At 44.3% G+C, this 24,638-nt stretch overlaps 1 protein-coding gene across 1 annotated transcript in view; it reads right to left on the bottom strand.

Moving 5' to 3' along the window:
- ADCY1 (adenylate cyclase 1 (brain)) overlaps window positions 1–24,638 on the bottom strand; it is a 274,296-nt gene that overhangs the window by 23,549 nt on the left and 226,109 nt on the right. Inside the window, exons 15-19 of the mRNA XM_006832260.1 lie at window positions 8,299–8,415; window positions 7,242–7,388; window positions 6,219–6,317; window positions 2,473–2,587; window positions 988–1,112 (exon numbers count right to left, since the gene is read on the bottom strand). Of these exons, the coding sequence (XP_006832323.1) occupies window positions 988–1,112; window positions 2,473–2,587; window positions 6,219–6,317; window positions 7,242–7,388; window positions 8,299–8,415 (603 nt within the window). The remainder of the gene's footprint in view (window positions 1–987; window positions 1,113–2,472; window positions 2,588–6,218; window positions 6,318–7,241; window positions 7,389–8,298; window positions 8,416–24,638) is intronic.

Below are 24,638 nucleotides of genomic sequence, written 5' to 3'. Positions count from 1 at the left end.
AAGCATCTTTTCAGACCACAATGATATCAAATTAGAAATCAACAATAGGAAGGAAATCAAGTCAAATACATGGAAACTGAATAACACCCTGCTGAAAAGTGACTGGGTAGTAGAAGAAATTAAACATGAATTCACAAAGTTCCTAGAAACAAATGAGAATGAAAACACAACATACCAAAATCTTTGGGACACTGCGAAAGCGGTGCTGAAAGGACACTTTATTGCAATAAGCGCACACATCCAAAAAGAAGAAAGAACCAAACTTAACACATTAACAGAAAACAGTTCTTGATTTGGGCACACAAACAAACCAGGAAGGGCCTGCGGCTCTGAGCCCCTTCTTCTGTTACATTGAACAAGGGCATCTTACAGTAAGTGCAGTACTAATGTCTCCCTTCACTTGTCTCTCTTTTAGGACAGACTTCAGCAGGCACAGGGCCGTGTCCCCTGGGTCTCTGTCAAACCTTCCCACTACCACTCCCACTTTGGGAACAGAATGGAAACAATGGAGAAAGCCCATCCGCTGCTAAAGCAACTGGGCAGGGGGTGCTGGGAATGCATGAGGGGTGAGGGAAGGAATCAGAACACTGTTAGGCATGTTGCTCACAGACACACACACACACTCACCTACAGGCTGGCCCCAAGCTGCAGTGAGGCCAACTAACGTACCAAGACCACAGTGACAACTACCAATGCCCATGCTGGCTGTAGCGACTCAGAGTACATGCCCGATCAAGCAGCAAATTACACCTTTCAGGATTCTAGTCATCCCCCCGTCCTCCCCCCAGCAGACCCATGAAGATCTGAAAGTCACTCAGCCATGAGGGGGCGGTGAAAGGTCATGGGAGGCACCTGTCATGGCGTTGGACCGTAGCTTTGATTCTGCACTGCTGCTCGTTGGCCTCAGGCGTGCCACATTTTACCACTTGTGCTTCCATTTCCTGTGAAGTAACTACCTCTGCCTTGAGGATCTCTACTGGAACTGACCTGGATCTTGCCCTGGACGCCAGTGCTGTCCATACGGCTGGCCACGTTGACTGTGTTGCCCCAGATGTCATACTGAGGCCTCCGGGCTCCAATCACCCCAGCCACCACAGGGCCGACATTGATGCCTGCAGACAACAGCATCAGGTGGTGTTAGCCCACAACATGTGGTTACCACAACCTACAAGCCCCGACCTGGCCCTAGACCCTGTTCTTGAAGGAGGAGGCGACTCCTCCAAGGCCCTACAATTCTGGGGTCATCTCCTCTGGCCCTTCTTCCTAAAGCAGTGGTCTCTGCAGCACCACTGGGGGCTACACCTCTGTAGACATGTGGCTCACAGGGAGCTATTTCCTGATGCTGCGGCCCAAGCCCCTGTGGGGCAGGCTGACTGCTGGAAGGTCTTCGTGACCCTGGAGCTGTCCGGCTCACACATGGTGCTGAATCCTGCCCCTGGGGGCCCTGAGAAATCTGATTATCGAACACCTAAGACTACAACTGCGTTTCCCTTCAACTGCATCTTCCCATTTTCAGAAAAAATGGTGCCTCGCTGACTCTTCAGTCAGATGTCTTTTAGGGTGGGAGCCAGAACTGGTTACAGCATAAGGAGACTTCAAAAGGTTGGTGAAAAATGGAATTTAAAGAGAAGGGGATGTTCCCACACGATGCAGTGAAGGGAGAGGATGGAGGTCCCCTGTCTTTCTATAGAATGGGCAGTGACAGAGACCCAGGCAGACCTGGGTGACCTCCAGCCCAGTGTGGACTTCTCTGTGGTCACAGGACAGAACCACTGGTATAGGATCTCTGAGGCTGGTACCACACACCGGTAGTCTATCTGTAGAGAAGCTGTTCTCGCTTGAGCTCATGCCAGTCAGACCTCCTATTCTCATTCATGGGTTGACTCATTTGAGGGTGGTTGGGGCAGGGAGTAACAACATTATGGTCACTGGCTCTTGAAATGCTCATGAAAATCTGAGCAGCTGCCACTTCCTCGCCCTCTCTGGAGGCCACTTCCTGGGTTGTCCCATTGCCCAGTGCTGGTGCTGGGGTTGCCTGCAGCTGCAGACAGGAAAGAAACCATTGCCCTCCAGCCAAAGTGGAATCAGAGATACAGCTAAAATGTCCAAGATGACCAAGTGGTTTCTAACGGGTCTCATGATGCCAAAGCATCTTCCCTTTCATAATTCAGAGGTGGCACTGTGGGCTAATGCGTCAGACGGCAAAGTCATCTGAACTGCAAGGTTGGTGGTTCAAGCTCACCAGCTGCTCTTTGGAAACCCTATACAGGGTTGCTATGGGTTGGAATTGACTCGACAGTACTTCACAAAAATCAACAACAAACTATCTGAGGCTTTGTGTCCTGTTGCTACATCCATATTCTCCTCTGGGCACCACCCTCCTGCCTGTGGGACCAAGAATCTTGTCTTGGTCCTGCTCCTAGTAGAACCAAGTGGGAGCTGTGAACTGACTGGGCAGAGAATGTATCTTACCCACACGGAGGACAAAGCCATTGTATGACTGATAGTTGATTTCATCTAGGACATCGAACATCTCTATGGCAAAGTCCGCAAGTATGTGGAGGTGGAAGGTAATGGACTTCTTAGCCTAGGGAGCAGCAGATGGTTATTAGATGTGGATAGGACTGGCCCTGGGTGAGTTTCATGAATGGGGTGGGGGGGTGGATTTTCAGCATTCTCCAGGATGGCCCAGAACACATTCTGTACCCACTCCACTCTACTGGGGAGCCCTGGTGGCACTGTAGGTTAAGCACTGCAAGGTCGGCAGTTCAAACCCACTAGCTGCCCTGCAGCGGTAGAAAACACTTTCTGCTCATGTAAAGGTTTACAGCCTTGGAGACCCCGGAGAGGGTCACTGTGACTCAGAACTGACTGGACACGGGGGTGTAGGTACTGTCCTGAGGGCAGTCCTCCCCCGTACACAGGCCCACCTTTGGGGTGGGGTGGAGCAGCGGGGACAGGTGGCTGAGCAAACATTCCGATGCGTATGCACTGCTTTCCCTGGGCCACTGCAGAGTGGGGGAGCACAGTGAGCAGGTACCCAGGGGTCGGGGCAGTTCGCATGTTGAGTCTGTCATTTGGGAGGGGCAGTGCTATTACAGGGTCCTATCCTGGGGTAGCGCTGTGGGGTAATGCACTGGACTGTAAGGTCGGCAGTTCAAGTTCACCAGACACTCCTCGGAAACCCTATACAGGGTCACTACGGGTCAGAGCCAACTCGACGGCACTTTAGCATCATTTCTGAAATGGTGACCTTTAAAAACGATGGGAAGGTTTTCTCATTTTTGGGGAAATTTTAATAGTCTCCAACTTTGGAAAGAGTGCTTTTTTGTGGGTACAGGGTAGGGTCAGAGAGTTCAGCAGGCAGTGCTGACGCTCTGAAGCAGGAACCCCTCTGCACACAGATTAGTGGAGATGGTATGTGAGCTTGTTCTAAGAGTGCTGCCTTGTTCTGGGGCCCTGTGCACAGTGAGGAGCCCACACCCTCCCTTGGGCCTCACCTGGGACAACAACGAACTGGGACAACACAGATGAGAGCGGGGGCAGCACCAGGGTGGCAGTGGAGACTGAGGATAGAAATGTGATTGTAACTGTGCACATGCCACAGTGTGAATGGCCGAGTTTCAGAAACTAACCAAACTCCAGTAGGGCCCTCACTCCCCAGCAGTACTGACTCTCTGCCTAGCATGAGCAGCAGATGCCTCTCCTGGTTTGCTCCTGGCTGGCCACCCTCCTCTCGGCCACTATAGCCAGACTGCACACCAGCCTCCCCACATACAGGGGTTGCTGTGGTTCAGGCTGAGCAGGTCTAGAAGTGAACATTTCATTCTTCTGTTCCTATTTTCACAGTGACACTTTCACGGGGAGCTGGTGTGAACTTTAGTCAGAGTCCCAGACTGAGGAAGACCATGAGAGAAAGTGGGCGCATCACAGATACAGATAGGGGCAACTGACAGCTAACTGTACAGATGAGCTGCGGCTGCTCTTTTAAACACACAAATCCCTGCAACTGAGTGACAAATGCTAACACGGAGCCCCACTTCCCATGACATCTTTCCAACACCTGTGACTCCAATGCCATCAGAATACAGCAAGCCGGGAACATAGACCAACTGCCTGTGGGTGCCCATTCCAGTCCTTGCTGGGCATCTCAGTGCCAATGCTTTCCTTTCCCCAGTCACCTGGCATGACTGCCCCACTCAGTCTAGTCACAGGTGAACACATGGTCCTAAACAGCAAGGCCCTTTGCTCCAGGACAATGCCTTTGTTGTCCCTTTTTTTTCCTTTCCATCAATGCTAAGTGCCATCCAGAAAAAATAATTGGAAAATTCCTTCTCCTCCAGGCTTCAGGGGACCAACTGATGACTTGGCACATCCTGTCCTGTGAATTCACTGCTCCTTTGGTCTGCAGGAGGTCTCCTAGGGGACCACCTTCCCCTCCCTGTGGCCACTACCCATGTCAGTTTAGTGGACTCTGATCTCCTTAGGACAAGTGTCCTTATAAGAAGAGGGGAAAACAACCTAGAAAAAGTAGCGGCCACAGAGACAGACGATGGTATGGAGAGACAGCTGCTGCCGGCTGCCTACGGCTGTGTGCCTGCTGGCAGGAGCCTGACTGGCAGAAGGCGCCCTCTGGACAGTTAATACATACTTTTTTGTTTTGTATGATTACAAATGGGGAGTCATAGGGAGGAAGTAGGGTAGCTGTTGTTGCAGGGAGGAGATTGTAATCATCATTGAGATGAAACTAAGTGTATTATTTGTCGAATGTAAAGCTGATGATTTTGTCTGTAAACTTTCCCTCAATGCAGAATAAAAAGTTTTTAAAGAAAGAAAAAAGGAGACAGGGAAAGAGACAGAGGAGGAGGAGGTGGAGACTGGAGCAATGCTGCCAGGAGCCCGGGACAGCCGTGAGCCACCAGCTGGTAGAAGAGGCAGTGAAGGGTTCTCCACAACCTTACTGACCTGGCTTCCAGATCTGACGATAAATGTCTGTGGTTTTGATGCCCCCAGTGTATGGTACTTTGTGATAGCCACCCTAGGAGATCAATCCTCATTGCAGGGGTCCTCTGGACTGGGGACTGTGTCAAGTCCTATAGTCTGATGACAGCTAAGACCCTGGGCCTGGACTGCCATAGTCCCCTGGAGTTCCCTTCCTGCTTCCTGAGCCTGCCCTGGGCCTGGACTGCCGTGGTCCCCTGTAGCTCCCCTCCGGCCTCCCAGGCCTGCCCTGGGCCTGGACTGCTGTAGTCCCCCCAAGTTCCCCTCCAGCCTCCTGGGCCTGCCCTGGGCCTTATGAAGCAGCTCCCTGCGCCATGTGACAGCCTCCCAGGGAATCTCTTGTCCGGCACATATCCAGACCTTCCAGGGTTACTGCATGTTGCCCATACCCCTGCCCCATGTATGTAGCCCTCATCTTTGGGTCAGATGTCTGTCTGCCCAGGAGCCTACGATTTATGTTGCGCTTGACAGTTTGGTGTCACTCCGGAGCAGGTGGTGTAAGGACAAGTCAGCACCATTTGAGGAATGACAGACGCAGTATTTCACCCAGAGCCGGAGTCTGGAGTGGAAACCCCATCAGAAGAGGGGAGGTGCCTATTCAAGCCCTTTACCTCCCTGTGTACGTAAAGCAATGCCTCAGATGGAAGGCATCCACCTAGTATCTGTGAAGGGGGTCTTACTGTCCCGTGACTGGCATGAAAGGAGTAGGGGACACATGACTCCCCTTTGGGATGGCCATGTCTGCGCAGCTCGTCTGAACCATCAGGAACAGGGTAATGAACCATGCTTACAAGCAGTGCCTGGACTGGAAACCTCACACCAGGAATGAAGGCTATGGAGGGATTGTGGGAGCAGGGGCTGGAAGCTAGCTAGTGGTCAGCATGACTGGAAGCAGGTACACTAAGATACCTCTGGGGTACTCTCCGGTTATCTGCCTCCCAACTGTGTTTACTTCAACCAAACCGCCTGGCAGGCCGGGGACACATTACCAATCTCATACTGGTCATTCGGGGAGGACCCTGGGTGTGGGAACAGCAAGGAGAGCTGCATGCAGGACTCAAGGCAGCTGCCTCTGGGCTGAGTTTCCGTAGATGACTCTCTGAAGACAGCTCCCCAACTCCCCTAAGCCAATCCAGATGACTGTAGTGGGGGGCAGCAAGGCTGGGGGTGCTTTTCACAGTCACAGGACTAATCCCAGGCCCTCACTCAACACTCACCTTGTCCTCGGCGGTGGGCACCAGCCCCACAGCGGCCATGTAGGTGCTTCCAATGGTCTTGATCTTCTCTAGATCTTTATACAAGTCTTTCTCCATGAGCTTGGTTTAAAACATAAAACTGTTCAACATTACATAACATTGTAGGCAAGTCATCACAGTTCTCAGCCACCACGAGCAACAACAGAAGCACAAGGACATCCGGAAAATGAATCTTCCTCTCTGGTTTTGGGCTCTGGGTTAACTATGGGGACTGGACTGAAACACACAGGCCTGGGGGCAGGGGTCAAAGGCAGAAGCAAGGAGTTAAAGTGTAGAGCCACAGCTCTACTGTCCACAGCTATGCTCACGATGCTTCACGAAATGGCTATGTGGCAGTCACAACCAGAGCTAGGGATGACACAGCCCCGTGCCCGCAGACGGGGCCTCCAAACACTCCCCAGGACACAGCCCAGGTTTGCTCACTGGGAGCGAAGTGCCTCAGCATTCAGCTGCCAGCTTGGCACCTGGTGCTTCCTCTCACAGTGTGAGGCAGTTACAGACCGCATGGTCCCTCTGAGTCCCAACTGACTCCCTGGCAGCGGGTCTGGTCTGGTTTGGCCCTCCTTGTCATGATTAATGTCGCTTCTCATTAATCATGCCGAAAAAGGAAGGCCAAGCTAATGTTGCTTTTCAAGAAGCTCTGGTAGTGTAGTGGTTACGAGTCAGGCTGCTAGCCCCAGGGTCAGCAGTAGGAAACTACCAGCTGTTCCACGGGAGAAAGGTGAGGCTTTCTGCTCCCATACAGATTTACAGGGTCACTATGAGTCAGAACCGACTCCATGGCACATCACCAATGTCGGTTCTCAGCAGCAATGTGAGAGTGCTTCCCCCAGGGTGTATGTCCCCCCCATAGGGCACATGATATGGTGCTGGGCACATGCAGGATTCTATTAGGCAAAGGAGCATCTCCTGAACCTACACAGCAGCTACAGACAGAGCACTCAGGAGTATGTGGGGTTCAGGACAAATCAAAGTGGACATTACCTCATCAAAGTCTGCGATTATCTCGTTCAGAAGACGCAGACATTCGACCCCCATGTTGTTGCCGTCCAGCTCAATGTAGAAATCGTTGAAGTTGGGGATGGAGGCGAACATGACCCCCACTTGTGAGTAAGACTGGTAGTAAAGGTCCTGGAGGGGCCAAACAAGTTAGTAGAGTCAACATCTCTCGCTGGTACCTTCTCCCATGATGCCAGGGGGCGCTACGAGCCCATTTTACAGAGAAGGAAAAGGCTCCCAAAGGCTTTACAACTTGCTCAAGGTTACACACTCAACAACTGTGGGCCCTTGGCACACATTACAGCCTTGTGCTTAGTGAGGCAAGGGGGTGGTAGTTGGGGTAGAAACAATTTTACAAAGCTATGTGCTCTGGATGGCTGGAGGCACAACTGAGTTAAGGATCTGCCCTGAGGAATCAGCTCAAGCTGAAAAGCTGGCTTCACTGGGCCCTGAATCCTTTTGCTTTTGAATCATCATTTTTTTGGTTTCATCTCTGTACTGGCATCCCAGCTCTTTGTGGCAGCAGTTGAAGGCACTAAGAAACCACATATTGGGAAAATGAATACCCAATATGCTTAATCAGATGTGTAAGCAAACCATTTTACACTCAGGCGAATTTATTGTGTAATGCACACTTGGCCAAAACTCGTCTGCAAGCAAAGAGCAACTCCACTCAACAGTTTCAGGCATTAAAATAAACTGCTTTTTCTTAACATTGGTTGTGGTTTTGCAAAGTCCGTTTTCTCCCGCAGGGGATGGCCAAGGCTGCTTTCTGTCCTGTGTGATCCAAGGTAACAGCAAACTAATTTCATGGCTCTGCCAAACCCACCTTCTGAGAGTGTCTTCCTCACCTAGCCCAGCCCTGTCCTTCTGGATCAGCAAAGGGGGCCAGGAGGGACTGGGGACCCATACAACCAGAGGGCAACTGAGTTCAGAGAGGCAGCCGGTGGGCAGAAGTGGTGTGAAAGCAAACACACACTGGACCTCTACTAGAGCTCTGCCACCTCCCAGCCAATCAGCACTTGGTAATGCCAGAGCTCACCATGTTCCTAGGATTCGACATGAGGAAGTGCTGGGCCACATGGCCTGGCAGGAGGTTGAAGAGGATCCTCTTATTGTCCAGTTTGACCTTCTCCATGTCATGGCGCTCTTCTTCTGCCTGAGAAAGACCGTGACCCTCAGTTAGTCCACCTACTCTCAACCCTGATTCCTGAAGATCCATCAAACTCAGTTCCAAGGCTGTAAGAGTCTGTGCCTCCACCAGACAGAGCATGAAGGTCGTTACTGAGGCTGAGGGGCTCTCAGATTTCCAGACACCGCTCCACTCAGTGAACCTCTCAAACCTTAAACTAGAGCCTCACGGTAGCTTTAGGGTCTGCCCCACATTCCCCTCCCAGTAGCTCTTTCTAAGGCACATTCCCTGATGCCCAGGTCATGCCAGCCCTTGGGGTAGCTGGGGTTGCCCTCTGCCTTTTCAATGCTGGAAGCTAGGTGAGCTAGTTGCCTACCTAAGACTCCCCATTTCCTCCAGAATGTCTCTTTCCTGCTGCTAGACGCTAACTTCTGAGATAGGGAGTGGAAAGGCGCTGATGGAAGGGGTTGATGGAGGCCTGAAGAAGGTCAGCAGACAGCTGACTCTCAACATTAGGACAATGGGGTTAAGGTGGGAGCCAGGCCTTGGGTAGCAGCCGTGCAGAGGCAGCTAGTAATGGTACGGCCTTGCAGCGATTAATAAAGCTCACAGGATAGGTTCTGATTTTGTCAGTCACCCTGAGGAATCAAAAGGCCAAGCACAAGTGCTGACTGCAGCAGTTAGATTGTTGCAGGCACCGGGAGACAGGAGCCTCTGTAATCACTGTCCTCAGCACCCGGCGTAGATCTGACCTAGACACAGGTGCAGGGTTGATGTCGCTGTGCTGAGCCTGGGAGAGTTCTGAGTGTGGCCTGGCATAGACCAAGGCACTAAGCTCATCAGCAATGATGCCCTGCATTATGCCCCATCTCTGCACAGAGGGGTGGGGACAAGTGGAGTGTGCTTCAGTGTCCTCATCGAAAGCGGGCAGGAAAACCCGATCTTAGAGGCATCGTTCATAGGATTGGGAGACAGAGTCCTACCTGGCAGTCTCAGAAAAGCACAATCTACTTTTGGTATTGTTATCATTACAGGTAAGTTGCTGATTTCATGAGAGATTCTTAAAAGCAAACAGAAACCACCAATCCACTATGATTCACAGCAACCCCACATATGTCAGAACAGAACTGCCTTCCACAGTGTTTTCAATGGTTGGGTTTTCAGGCAGTCATCAGACCTGTGTTCTGAGGTGCCTCTCAACCTCAAACCACAAGGACCCTCACAGTGGGCAGTGAGACAATGCTGGGCAGATACCGTCTCCCAGATGTCTTCTGGGAAAGGACGGCTAGTGAGTTCGTGGGATCTATAAAAAAAGTCATCAGGGAGATCAACTGACAGTTGTTTTTATCCTGCTGCATTTAAGAGGGTGGACAGTCAACAGGAGACAAAGAGAGACACACCTAGGAGCTACATCTGGTATCAGCAAGATCTAGGTCCTGCCTCCCATGGTCCAGAGCCAGCTTTGCCAAATCCTTCAGGTAAGACCAACGTCAGAAATAAAAGCCACAAACAACAGTCTGTCTCATATTAGGTGTGAGTGCAGCCACAGAATGGGCCTACCCACATCTATTTCTTATTCTGTTATTGTTGCTGAATGCCACTGAGTCAATGCCGACTCATAGTGACCCTGTATACGGTTTCTGAGGAGCAGCAGGTGACTTTAAAATGCTGAACTTGTCAAAACATCTGAAAGTCACTGACTGGTTTCCAGCAGTGGGTTCCAAGGTTGTTTTTCACATATTCCTGTCAATAATACATACAGAACACACACTTTTTCATAAAAATTGTTATGGAAGGGCGGTCGAGTCGGTTCCGACCCATAGCGGGCCTGTATATGGCTTCTGAGGAGCAGCTGGTGAGCTTGAGCCTCCGATACAGAGTCACGCCAGGACTCCGTATCATGTATCTAAGAAGCTCTAGTAGGGCAATGGGTAAGAACTCCGTTGTTAACTGAAAGTTTGGCCATCTGAACTCATGAGTCACTACAAGAGAAAGCTCTCTTCCTATGAAGATTTTAGCCTAGGAAGCCCTATGGGCAGTAAGATCTCTCAGAGTCAGAACCTACTCGATGGATGACACATAAAACAACATAGCCATGTTTTAATGTTACTCACTAATATACAGGAAAGAAAAAGCTCCAGGGTGCCATACAGACAAGTGGTGGTGGTGGAGGATGCCGTGGAGTTGGTTCCAACTCATAGTGACCCCAATATAGGGTTTCCGGGAGCAGAAAGCCACATCTTTCTCCCAAGGTGCAACTGGTATTTCAATCTGCCGACCATATGATCAGAGGCCTGGTATGGTGCTGCAGGACTGGACTGCAAGGTCGGCAGTTCAAATCTCACCAGCTGCTTTTCAGAAACCCTATACGGGGTCACTATGAGTCGCAACTGACTTGGCTGCACTAAACCACAATCACCACCACCAGTTTGCAGCCCAATTCCAAACCCACTACCTGAGTTCCTCAAATAGGAAGTACATAGTATTTCTAAATAAAAACATAACAATTCTGTCCTCTTCAAAATATCACTATTAGTGCTAATCTATTTTAGAAGCAATGGGGCTGAATATGCCACAATGAAAAAAACTTCTGGTATATTTACTTTGTGATAAAACATCTGGTGCCAGGTTCAGTTTGTTTCAACATTTCAATTGAATGGCAATTAAAGTTGATTGTCCTTAAATCACCATCAGTATATTAACCAAGGAGCTCTGGTAGTATAGTGAATTAGAAGCTGGGCTGCTAAGCACAAGGTCAGAAGTTCAAATCTACCAGTTGCTCCATAGAAGAAAGAGGAGGCTTTCTGCTCCTGTAAAGATTTACAGCCTCTGAAACCCTATGCCAGGTTGCTGTGAGTCAGAACTGACTGGATGGCACACCACCACCACCACCGTGTATCAAGAAGGAGCCCTGGTGTCACTGTGGTTAATCAGTTGGCTGCTAATCATAAAACAGGAATTTGTTTGAACCCAATAGCCACTCCACGGAGAAATGATGGTCAATCTGCTTCGCTAAAGATTCCAGTGTTGGAATCAACTGTTGTTGTTGTTGTGTCGTGGAGTCAGTTTCGACTCATAGTGACCCTGTACAGGGTTTCTGAGGCTGTAAATCTTTATGGGAGCAGAAAGCCTCATCTTTCTCCCATGGAACAGCTTCCCATGGTAGTTTCGAATTGCTGACCTTGCGGTTCGCAGCCCGATTCATAGCCACTACGCTACCAGAGCTCAGCACAAAACAACAAAATGACCATGTTAACATTATGCACTAATGTACACAGAAGGAAAAAGCTAAAGAATGAGATAAATAGGATGTAAATAACATTTTTTTTTAAATAATAGCTTTTATGGCACAATTTGTTCTCTTAAAAATAGCAGTGTGGCAAGATCTAGGGACTCTTGGGCCCAGAGTCAGTGACATAGCCACAGAGGACTAGAGTGGAGAGTGAAGCATCCAGCTGATAAGAAGAGAGGGCATATGCATAAGAACACCCACACTTGCAGATAATACCCACTTATCCTGGCTTCAGTGACTGGATGATCAGAGCTCAACCAGAAGTAAAAAGAAGAGGGGAAAAAAAAAAAAAAAGGTTTCTCATACAATTTGATGAACTTGACCTACACCTATGGAAGCAGTAGCTCAAAAGAGGGAATAAATGCTTACAGCAAGAATCATTCCCACCCCCTCCACACACAGAGTAGACAGGGATGGGCAACTTGGACATTGGCTACCCAAAATGGGGGGCGGGGGCTACACAAAGGCAAGAAGTGACTGGCTTACAAGCTTTCAAGAGGGAACCTAGACCCAGAGGGCCTGGAGGAAGGTAGAATCTCCAGTGAGTAGTGTTCAATCTGTCTAGGTGGGGCTGATGCAATGAAATGCAGACGGGTCTCTTGTGATACAGTAGTGAATAATTGTTATCAGGACTGATTGTGAGGGTTGGAAATGTAAAGGTAGACGTTTTATAGCAAGGAGAGGAGTGATTAACTTTTCAGTCTAGGAGCGGAGGTCCCTAGGACCATCAAGGGAGAAGAGCGGAGAGCGGGACCCTACCCAGGGAAGCAGTGATGCCTGAGATGATGATGTAGAGCAACGGAGCAGCTGGAGACTTTAGATCCAGAGAAGGAGAGCGACTGTGTGCCGAAGACCTGGGGAGTACGGGGGGCAGGATTGCAGGGTATACCCTTTGGTTGGTTGATGTTGCATGGAGGAGATTGTAACCATGGCAATGAGACGATACACGATAGAATGAATGTAAAATTAATGTTCTCCCATGTAAACTATCACATAATTCACAATAAAACGTTTAAGAAAAAAAAAAAAAAACAAGTTGAAACTTTTTATAGTAAACTGAGTGAAGGTTTCCAGAGCAGAGTATTGGTTTTACATTCAGCAAAATCAGATCCTTGTGTCATGTTGATTATAGCACCTCCCTCCATGCACCATCAATTGTTCACTTCCTCCCTCGGATTCTTACTTCCATCTCACCTTTTCTTCCCAGCCTTCCTGAACTGTGTTCTTTGAGAAATACAGCCCTCTTGATCTTGAATGGTTGACCATTCCATGGTGTGTACACCTTACAAGTGTTCTCATCCTCCCTGTGGAACTATTTGCTGCTTGGCTGAAAACTGAGCCATGAGGGTGAGTTCAGTTCTAGACCTGAAAGGTGGTGGTAGTGGTGGTGGTATGTCCTGGAGTTTGTTCCAACTCATAGTGACCCTGTGTAGTATTCCCAAGGCTGGAAATCTTTACGGGAGCAGAAAGCCTCATCTTTCTCCTGCAAGGCAGTGGGTAGTTTCGAACTGCTGACCTGAGATTAGCAGCCTGACTCATAACCAATATGCTACTAGAGCTCCTCAAGGATTGTCTGTTGTTGTTGTTAAGTGCTGTCAAGTCAATTCCGACCCATAGCGACCCTGTATAGTGTTTCCAAGGAGCAGCTGGTGAGCTTGAACCACCAACCTTGCAGTTCAAACGGCTTTGCAGTCTGGCACATTAACCCACAGCACCATACCAGGACTCCAAATAGTTATTATTAAAAATAATTTTTCCCTCTCAAAATTTTAATTGCATATTATCTCTGTATGCACGTGAGGCAAATCCTCAAGAGCAGAGAAAGAATCATCCCAAAAGTTTATAAGGGGTCACGCCCAAAGCTTACATTGCTAAGAATGATTCCTGCTTCCACCAACAAAAATAGAACATCTTTTAATTTATGGAACATCAGATAGAACACTAAAAAGAGTTATGTCCCAGAAGTGGACAAATTTATAATAAATGCTCCTCTGGTTCTTTCTAACAAAGCTTAAAAGCAAGACCCCAAAGGATCAAATTGTTTCTAACTTGTAACTTATCTGGGTTTCAGAAGAAATAACAAGAATATTTAAAGAAAAAAAAAACCCCACAGAAAGACTTCTAGCAAGATAGTAGAGTAAGCACACATTCTACACAAACCTTCTACAACAACAAAGACATGGGGGACCAGATGAAACAGATACACATGATAATCCTAGAAGTCTGAGTGCCAGAAGAAAGGTAGAGAGATAGACTGAATACTTGCTGTGAGGAAAAGCTGGATAGAAGTCGAAAAAAGAGAGAGGTGGGTGAACTGACAGCTGGCCTGACTCGGTGCGGCCATCTTGAGCTTTTGGAGTTTTGGAACAGACAGTGGCTAGGATGAGGGTTAGGGTGCACACTGGGTACACACTGGCATGATTCTTTCTTGTGCCTCACACTCCCTTGGCTAACCCCCACCCTCACTCACCCCCTGAACCACTCCTGCTCCCATGGAGATCAGAGCTGCACAGTTGTGGGCAGGCGCTGCACCACCCTGGAGCCTGGATTCAGGTGAACTCTGCTTCAGACCCACAAAACTTGCAAAGTCCACCATGCAAACCTTAAACTAGGAGGATCGCTCACACCAGCTGCCCTGCCCTAGCTGCTCCCTGGGCCTAAAAAACCCGGCTCCTAGCTACCTTTATAGACTGTACAAACTGCTTACAGATTGGTTGCTCTACCCACAGACACCACCTAGGCCCTATAGGGACTCCATCTAGAGCCAGCAATGCCACCATCCCTCCCTCCTCCACCCACCTTATGAGTTCTTTGACTGACAGGAACCCCCTGAGATTTCTGATCTCTGGGTCCTACCCCTCCCATGTTTTTTCCTTTCATTGTTTTCTTCATTCTTCTCCTCCTCTTTCCCTTCCCTGCTCTTTATCTTTCTATTGTTACTTTCATTGGTTCTTTTCCTCTGCTTCTCTTTTCTACCTTACTTTCTTCTTCCTTCTATTTTCTTCTTCTTCTTGATCTTTTTTTGACTATTCTCTGGTCTACTTCTCTTTTATTCTTCCTTCTGCTTAGTTTTGTTTAATGCTTTTTTCTTTCTTTAATTTTTTTCCCAAGTTATCTCTTCCATTGTTTTATTTTTGTTTCCCTTTCTTCTAATTTACTTTATTTTTTTCTTACTACATTTGTCTTTTATTCCTTTATCATTTTCTTTTTTCATTGTTGTTTGCTTGTTTTTTTCTTGCATGTGTGTGTGTTTTCTCTTCTGACCACATCCCAAAGGTGCCAGCAGCAATGCCCATGCAATCCTGCTATAACCATACCCTCTTCAGCCCCATATACTGAGCAAGAGTCAATATCAGCTCCAATACCTCAAGACACTATGGGAAAAGCACTGGATTGCTAGCTAGAAGGTCAGCAGTTCAAAACCACCAGCCACATTTTGGAAACAATAGATATGGTTACTATGAGTCCAAACTAACTAGAAGACACTTAAAAACAACAACATACCACATGATCAATGAAAGACAGCAGCCAACAGCAAGCAGCCAAAACTGGGTGAATGGTGAACAGAGAACTATGTACCCACTTCCATTCTCTACTCATATGTCATCCAGGAAGCAGGTAGTAAGGGAATAAGACCACAATGACACGCAACCACCAATTTAATACAAACACAATGATACCACAATCTCTGAGACAAAAGGCAAGTTCAGTTCACATGAAGAAACAAGGCATAATGGCTCAAACAAGTGACCGAGATGAGGATCCAGAAAACATTTCCAAGAAATAGAAAGTATTGGAACTACTTGATAATGAATTCAAAAGAATGCTATTTAGATACCTTCAACAGACTGAAAGATTGAGCTTTAGAGGAAAGCAAGAAGAACACAAAATAAACTAGAAGGATTCAGGAAAACACTGTAAGAAGTGACAAAATAAGTGAAATTCAGAACCACTACAAAATTGGCAAAGAGAAATCTAGCAGATTAGCACTAAGATTTCAGAAATGGATAAAACCTTGGAGGGTAAAGGAGAAGATTTGAATCAATGGAAGGATGAATTAGAGATCCTGAACATAAATCTCTCAATACAAATCTGCTAGCAGAACAATCATAAAAAAGGGGGGGAAATTTCAAAGACAGCCATGATTAACGTGGAACACCATGAAGAGGAATAACTTATGGTAGGATCAGTAGAACTACAGAACAGAAAGAGACACAAAGAAAACCTGTTGGAAGAAAACTTCCTTAACATAATGAATGATGAGAAGATAAACATTCAAGAAGTTGAATATATCCCAAACTGTATTGATCCCAAAAACAAATGACCAAGACATATCGTAAATCAAACTTTCCAAAACCAAAGTCAAGGCGAGAATCCTGAGAGTGCCACAGGAAACATGAAAACTTACCAACAAAAGAGACCAAATTAGACAAAGGTCTGATTTCTCAATTGAAATCATGCAGGCAAGAAGGCGATAGGATGACATATTCAAAACTCTGAAAGAAAAAAACTGACAACCCAAAATACATACAAAGTAAAACTGACCCTCAAATACGATGATGAAATTAGGACATTTCCAGATAATCAGAAATTAAAATAATTTGTAGTAACCAGATCAACTTTACAAACAAAACGAAAGGGACTTAATTGAACTGAGAACCAGCAACAGACAACAACCTGATACTAACACACATGGCAACAAAACCAAGAACTCAATCCAGATTAAAAATTATCTAAAGAAAAAGAAGTCTACAAGACTGAAATCAGGAAACCAGAACTATTAATTTATAATAAAAAATAACTACAAACAAACAGAAGAAATAGGGTAGTTAGAGAACCTTCAGATTGTTAGTAAAGTAAGTAGACTTCAAGATAAAACAGACTGTTTTAAAGTGGGGAATAAATTAATAAATTACAGGGTAACCTCAAAGAAAATTAATACACCTTCTCATCAAAACACACCATAAAGATTTAGTAAACTTCAAAGCAACAGCAACAAATAACAAGAAAACCCACAACAAACGAATACAGCATAGAAAATTGTGTTGAACAAAAAAACCAGCAGCATCACAAGAAAGCACAGAACTAACACAACCAATTTAAACCTACTGAAAATTACACTGAATGCAAATGAATTAAATGGACCAGTCAAGACAGAGACGAGCAGGATGGAAATGAAAATGAGATCCTTAAATACACTGTCTATAACAGACATCCCTTATACACAAAGACAAAAGTTAACAACGACTAAAAACTTATGTTAAGCTAAAAGTAATCACAAAGGAGCAGGAATGGCAATATTGATCTCTGATAAAATACACTTTGAAGCAAAAACCAGCATAAGAAACAAAGAAGTCCATTACATCATGATACCTATCTATGTTCCCAATGAAAGAGTCTCACAATACATAAATCAAACTCTAATAGAACTGAAGAAATAGACAACTGTACACCAATTGTAAGAGATTCTAATACACCATTTTCAACTTGAACAACTAGAAAGAAACTCAAAAAAGACACAGAAGAACTAAACAACACAATCAACCAACTTAACCTTACACTTATACAGAACACTCAAACGAATAGCAGCACAATATACATCCTTTTCCAGTGAGCATGGGACATTCCCCAGAATAGACCCTATGCTAAGCCTCAAAGCAAGCCACAGTAAGTTTAAAAACACTGAAGTACTGTAAAGCACCCTCTCAGTATACAACTAGAACTCAACAATAGGAAGATCAAGTAAACAAACCAAACACATGGAAACGGAACAGTACCCTGTAAAAAAACTACTGGGTAATAGAAAAAAATTAAAAATAAATTTAAAATTTCTTAATTCAAATGAGAACAAAACACAACATAGAAAAATCTTTGGGACACAGCAAAAGGAGTACTCAGAAGGCTATTTATAGCAACAAACACATACACCCAAAAAGAAGAAAGAACCAAAATCAATCCCTTAACCCACTATCTCCAACAATTAGAAAAAGAGCAATAAAATAAGCTCAACTGCCACCAGAAGAAATAAATATCTGTGGTGCTGTGGACTAATGTGCTGGACTGCAAAGTCGGGTTGAACCACAAAGTCGGTGGTTCAAGTTCACCCATCGCTCCTCAGAAACCTTATACAGGTTTGCTATAGGTTGAAACCAACTTGACGGCACTTAACACAACAAAAATAATTGGCAGAAATAAATGAAACAGAAAATAATACAATCATCAAGACAAGAAGTTGGTTCTTTGGAAGGATTAATAAAATCACTGGTTGCTGTTGTTGTTGTTGTTGTTAAAGTGCCGTTAAGTCAGTTCTGACCCATAGCATCCCTATATAGGGTTCTCATGGAGCAACTGGTGAGCTTGAACCACTGACCTTGCAGTTCAAACTGACTTTGCAGTCCAGCGCAATAACCCACAGTGTCACACCAGGACTCCTGGTAAATATAACACGAGAAAACAAGATGCAAGCACACGAATAAGAAATGATACCAGTAATATTGCAACTGAACTAATGAAAACAAAAGTGATAATAACAGAATATTATGAATACTTACGGAGTCCTGGTGTGGCACTGTAGGATAAGCACTGGGCCACAAAGTCAGCAGTTCAAATACACCAGCCACTCCTTGGAACGCCTATACAGGGTCACTATTAGTCAGAATTGATTTGAAGGCACTTAACAACAACGACTACAACACGAAGACTTATACTCAAACAAATTAGAAAATCTAGAAGAAATGAACAAATTGTTGGCCATTTAGGTTGACACTCCTACCTAACCTGACAACAATTGTGAGGATGGTGCAGGACTGGACAGTGTTTCACTCTGCTGTTGCACAGGGTCACTATGACTTGGAACCAACTCAATGGCACCGAACAACAACAAACTAAACTAACACAGACTGAAGTAGAAAACTTGAACAGGCCCATAACAGGAGAAGAACATGATCAGGTCATTTTTAAAACGTCCCAACTAAAGGAAGTCCAGGCCAACATGGTAGCTTTCTATTCAAACTATTCCAGAATATAGAAAAGGATGGAATACTATTGAATTCATTTTTTTGAAAAAAGCACAACCTTGATACCAAAACCAGGCAAAGACATCACTAAAAAAAATAATAAAATCACAGACCAATATCTCCCATGAATATAGATGTAAACATTCTCTACAAAATCCAAGAGAATCCTACATATGAAAAACAAACAAAAAACAATAGTACATCATGACCAAGTGGGATTCATCTCAGGTGTGCAAGGATGGTTCAATATTAGAAAAAGAGTCAACACAATCACCACACATATAAAACAAAGGAAAAGACAAAGTATGTCTAAAGCATCAGAAAAAAAGAAATAATAAAGATTAGAATATAAATAAATGAGAGAAAACAGAAAGAAAAACAATAAGACAAGAAGTCATTTCACTTAAGGGTTTAATAAAATCAACAAATCACTGACAAATCTAACAAAGGAGAGAAAAGACAAACAACATGAACTAGAAATGATATGGATGATATCATGACAGAAATAAGAGAATATTATGAGAATTGTATTCCAACAAATTTGAAACTCTAGAAGAAACTGACCAATTTCTAGAAACACACTATCTATCTAAACTAACAGATTGAAGTAGAAAACTTGAACAGAACTATAACAAAAGAAAAAAAGTAATTACATTTTTTAAAAAACTCACAACAAAAAAAGAGCCTGGGCTTAGATGGCTTTACTGGTGAATACTACCAAACATTCAGAGAAGAGCTGACACCAATTCTACCCAAACCATTCCAAAACATAGAAAGGTATTGCTGTTGTTGTTGTTAAGTGCTGCCGAGATGGTTCCGACTCATAGCAACCCTGTATACACAGTTTCTGAGGACTGACGGGTGGGTCTGAACAGCGACCTTGCAGTTCAAACCAATTTTGCAGTCCAGTGCTTATCCAAAAGTGCTACACCAGAGCTCCATAGGAAAGAATGGAAAACACCAAAGTTAATTTATGGAGGGAGCATAACCCTGATACTCAAACCAGCCAAAGACATCATTAAAAATGAAAATTATAGACAGGTATATAGGAGGTACAACAACACATCCTCAATAAATAAAAGCCATGACATGAGTAGGTGTCCGCACACCTAGGTTCACCACACCATTTTCACAACAGCAGAAAGATGGAGACAGCCTAAATGTCCATCAGTGGAAGAATGGATAAAAAATCTGGTACATCCACACAATCATACACAACGCAGCACTGCAGAATCTAACAATGACTCTGCAAAACACCTCATAAAACAGATTAAAATGGAGAGATTATGCTGAGTGGAATTAGTCAGTCACAAACAGACCAATATTGCACGAGACCACTACTGTAAAGGTGCAAAAAATGGTTTTCATGTTAAAAGAAACATTCTTTGATGGTTTCCAGGGGTATGAGGAAAGCAAGTGTAATCCACTAGCTAGAGGGTAGACTACCACACCACAACCTTCAATCCAGAGTCTGTAAATCCCACCAAATATTTCTGCACTACTGGGTCTAGGTAAGTGGAGGTGGGAGACGACATTAATAGAATCACATGAATCAGCTATAGATGCTACAGGAGTTAACTATAATTGCAAAAACTAGAAACTTTGCATGGGTATAAAATGAAGCATCTAAGAAACAGGATGGGGGCGGGGGGCTCCCATTACCATCAAAGAAGAAGAATCAGGAGTGGAGCAAGATCTTTGGATCCTGAGATCCCTGCAAATTGAAATTCCTTGACCCAGGGACAGAAAACTGTGACATTGGAGGAGTGGCAGAGGAGCAGCAGCAGGAGTCAAGAGCCAGAGTGTGAGACCGAGCGCTGGGCTTCCCAGCCCCGGAGCAAGTAAAGTAGAATGACTTTGGCAGGAGGCTTGCTTATAGAGGGGGTGCCTCCAGGTATGTTAAGTGGGAGAGCTAGGTTTGCTGACCCACAGAGTTAGAGTTAGAGCCTAGTGTCTTCAGACTGAGGCTTATGGTAGCAAGGTGTGTTCTGTGGGCATTCATCAGCGACCCTAAAAGAACTTGGTAAGAGTGCCTGGGGAGAGATAGGTCTGTCTGTGGGCATGACAGAGGAGAGGTTGTCCTGATGGAACAACTGTGCCCTGAGCATCTCTGGTCCTGCACTGTAACCTAACTTCCCTAATAGACTCCACAACTGTGAGTCTGGAGTCTGAGTTCTGTGTGGTCACTGCAATGGATTGTCAAACCCAACTGAAGAACAGAGAGAGCTATGGGGGGAATGTCTTGTGTAACATTTATCTTTTTATCCACCTGAGGGATACAGGATGATCACGGGGGCTTATATATCTACCTATGTCTCCACTTATGAATTATGTCTGTTATTACTGTTTCTGGGAGTGTGGTAGCTCTGTAGGATAAGCACTAGAATGCTAACCACAAAGTTAGTGATTAACGCCCACCAGCCACTCAAGAGAAAGACAAGACTTTTGCTCCCATAAAGGCTTACAGCTTCAGAAACCCTATACAGGGTCACTATGAGTTAGCACTTAACAACAACACAGTTAGATACATGGATAGATACACAGGCTAAATGGATGTGAGAGGGAGAGTGGGAATATACCCACAAATACATAAGGGTTTGATAGGATATTTGCACATGGGTATTTACCTGTGATGTAAACCTATCTCTAAATGTGGTGGAACATGTTGTTGTTAGTAAGTGCCATCGAGTCGATTCCGACTCATAGCAACCCTGTATAGGGTTTCCAAGGAGAAGCTGGTGAGCTTGAACTGCCGACATTGTGGTTCAAATGACTTTGCAGTCTAGTGCATTAACCCACAGCGCCACACCAGGACTTCATGGTGGAGCCTACAAGGGGTAAAATGATGAAAACTTCTTGGACATTGCCAAATACTTTCAGAAAATGAGTTACTGGGCCCGGGGGCTCGAAGCACACCAGGGTCAACTGGCATAACATAGTCCACAATGACAACGTTCTACATCCTGCTTTTGTGAACAGTGACTGGGGTCTTAAAAGTTTGGGAACGGCCATCTAAGATACAACAATTGGTCTGTCCTGTGTGGAGGACAGAGTGATGACAATTGAGGATGCTTGGAAACAATGAGTCCAATGGACTAATGGAACACATGAACATCAGTATTCACAGTCCTGAGACCAGACAATCTAGAAGGTGCCAGTTTCCACTACCAAGTGATCTGAAAGGCATCAGAGTAGAAAGTTCTGGATAGAATGGGAGAAAATGTAGCACAAAATTCAAAATTATAAAAAAGGACCAGATTTACTTCTCAGAATGAGACTGTAGAAATCTGAAACTATGGCCTTGGTCACCCTTTAAGTCTGGAACTGAACTTACCCTGTGACTCAATTTCCAGCCAACAAGGAGACAGGTATAATGAGGCACACATACCACAGAATGATCAGACATTCAAGAGTCAAAGGGCAATATTTATTAAGGAAAAAATTCCAAAGGGCTGGTGGGAAAGAAGGTGAAATGGAAACAAGAATCACAGGGAGACGGTAGGATAAGTGATGAATCACTGAAGTGGAATGTCAGATTTGTTGAAAGCAAAACTGATGAGCTGCTCAATAAACCTTCACTCAGTTCACAATAAAACATAAAAAAAAAAAACCAGAGAAAGTAAAATAAAAAACATCTGGCATCTAATTAAATATTAGTATTTGCAAAGAAGTAGAAAATTACAACTCATAATTAGGAGAAAAGTAAATTAACGAATAATGACCCAAAGGATGTGGTTGATGCTCTGAAAGGGATCACATTAGAAGGTCCTAGAGAAAATGTGGAACAAAAGTCAAAATTATTCAAAAAAGTTCAGACTTACTGGTCAGAAAGACACTGCATGAACCAGAGACTCTGGCCCTCAATCACCCTTCAAGTCTAGGAAGGAACTCACCCTCATGGCCCAATTTTCAGCCAATCCATTGATAGGTATACAGTGGGGATAGCTATACTAGTAAGGTATGCTCACCATGGCATGGTTAGTCATTCAAGATCAAAAGGCAAACACTCACCTGAGGACAAAGTTGAGAAGGAATGGGAAGGACGGTGGCATGGAAATAGGAATCGAAAGGAGGCATTGGGGTAACTGTTGTAGCATGGGGGTGGAGGTGGGGATTGTAGTCACTGAGATGAAACACAGTGTATGGATTTTTTGGATGTAAAATGGATTATCTTATCTGTAAACCTTCAGTCAGTTCATAATAAAAAGTGGCTTTAAAAAAAAAAGGGGGGGGGATGGAGTTGGTTGAATTAGTAAACAAGTACACTAATATATTAAATGTATCCTATATATTCAAGAATTGGAGGAAATACTGAGTATGTTAAGAGGAGACAAGGAAGGTATAAAAAGAATCAAATCTAAGTTCCAGAAGTAAAACCTACAACATTTTATTTATTCATTCAGTTTATAATTTATTTTAAAAATTAAACTAAATAATGTTAAAAGTGTAATTAGAGTGATTTTTAAAAATTTGTAACTTTCATTGTGAACTGAGTGAAGGTTTACAGAGAAGATCATCAGTTTCACACTGAAAAAAAAAAAATCCTACACTTTGTTCATTCTCAGTTATTGCAATCCCATCCATGCAACTAAGTTATCACATTTTGTCTCTGTGGCTCCTATTCCAACTCCATCCACTTCCAATCCCTTCTCATTGTTGTATGTAATCCTACACCATTTTAAATGAAAAAATACAGTAGATAATATCAATAGTAGGTTAAATACTGCAGAAGAAAAGATGAGTAAAACTAAGTGGACAAGTCAATAAAAATTGTCAAAAACAAAACATATACCTATAAATAAACCCATTCATTTATTGACAACTGATTATTGAAAAGGTAACAAAAGTACAATCTCTTTAACAAATGGTAAAATTGGATATCCACATGCAGAAAAATGATTAAGGACTCATACCTCACACCATACACAAAAACTAAATCAAACTGGATCAAGGACCTAAGAGGTAAAGTTGAAACCATAAAGATCATGGAAGAAAACACTCAGTAGTGAGTTTTCCTTTAAAGATAAATTATCAAACAAACTAGAAATGCAATAAAAACAGAAGACAAACCAGGTAACACCTACAGACTACTCAAAGTAAAGTTCACCATAATAAAGTGAATGGAGTAAAGCTCTTGGGACTTTATTTGCAGCTGGGGAACAACACAAAATGAGGGAAAAGACACAAATACCATGCATTACAAAACACACGGGCAATGTCACAATGGAACCAAAGGAAATCAAAAGGATAATAACAGAATACTATGAAGAGTTGCACTCAAACAAATTTGAAAACTTAGAAGAGATGGATACATTTTTAGAAAAACATGACCTATCTAAACTGAAACACAATGAAGTAGAAAACCTGAACAGACCCATAACAAAAGAAGAAATTGATCAGGTCATCAAAAGACTCCCAAACAAAAATAAGTCCAGACCCAGATGGCTTCACTGGAGAATTCTACCAAACATTCAGGAAAGAGTTGTCACCAATTCTACTCAAATTATTGCAGAAGACAGAGGAGGATGGAAAACTTCCTAATACATTTTATGAAGCAAGCATAACCTGATACCAAAACCAGGGAAGGACATCACTAAAAAAGAAAATTATAGACTAATATCCCTCATGAACATAGATGCAAAAATTCTCAATAAAATCCTAGCCAAGAGAATCCAGCAACACATCAACAAGATAATACATCATGATCAAGTGGGATTCATATCAGGGATGCAAGGATGGTTCAACATTAGAAAAATGATCAACGTTATCCATCACATAAATAAATAAAAAAAGAAAAGAAAAGAACCACATGATCATATCGATTGATGCAGAAAAGGCATATGACAAAATCCAACATCCATTCCTGATTAAAAACACTCTACAAAATAGGAATTGAAGGGAAATTCCTCAACATAATAAAGAGCATATATACAAAACCAACA

This window comes from Chrysochloris asiatica, unplaced genomic scaffold (genome assembly GCF_000296735.1).
Source record: "Chrysochloris asiatica unplaced genomic scaffold, ChrAsi1.0 scaffold00006, whole genome shotgun sequence".
NCBI lineage: Eukaryota > Metazoa > Chordata > Mammalia > Afrosoricida > Chrysochloridae > Chrysochloris > Chrysochloris asiatica.
The sequence above is the reverse complement of the archived record's forward strand: the minus strand, read 5'-3'. Positions and strand labels throughout refer to the sequence as shown.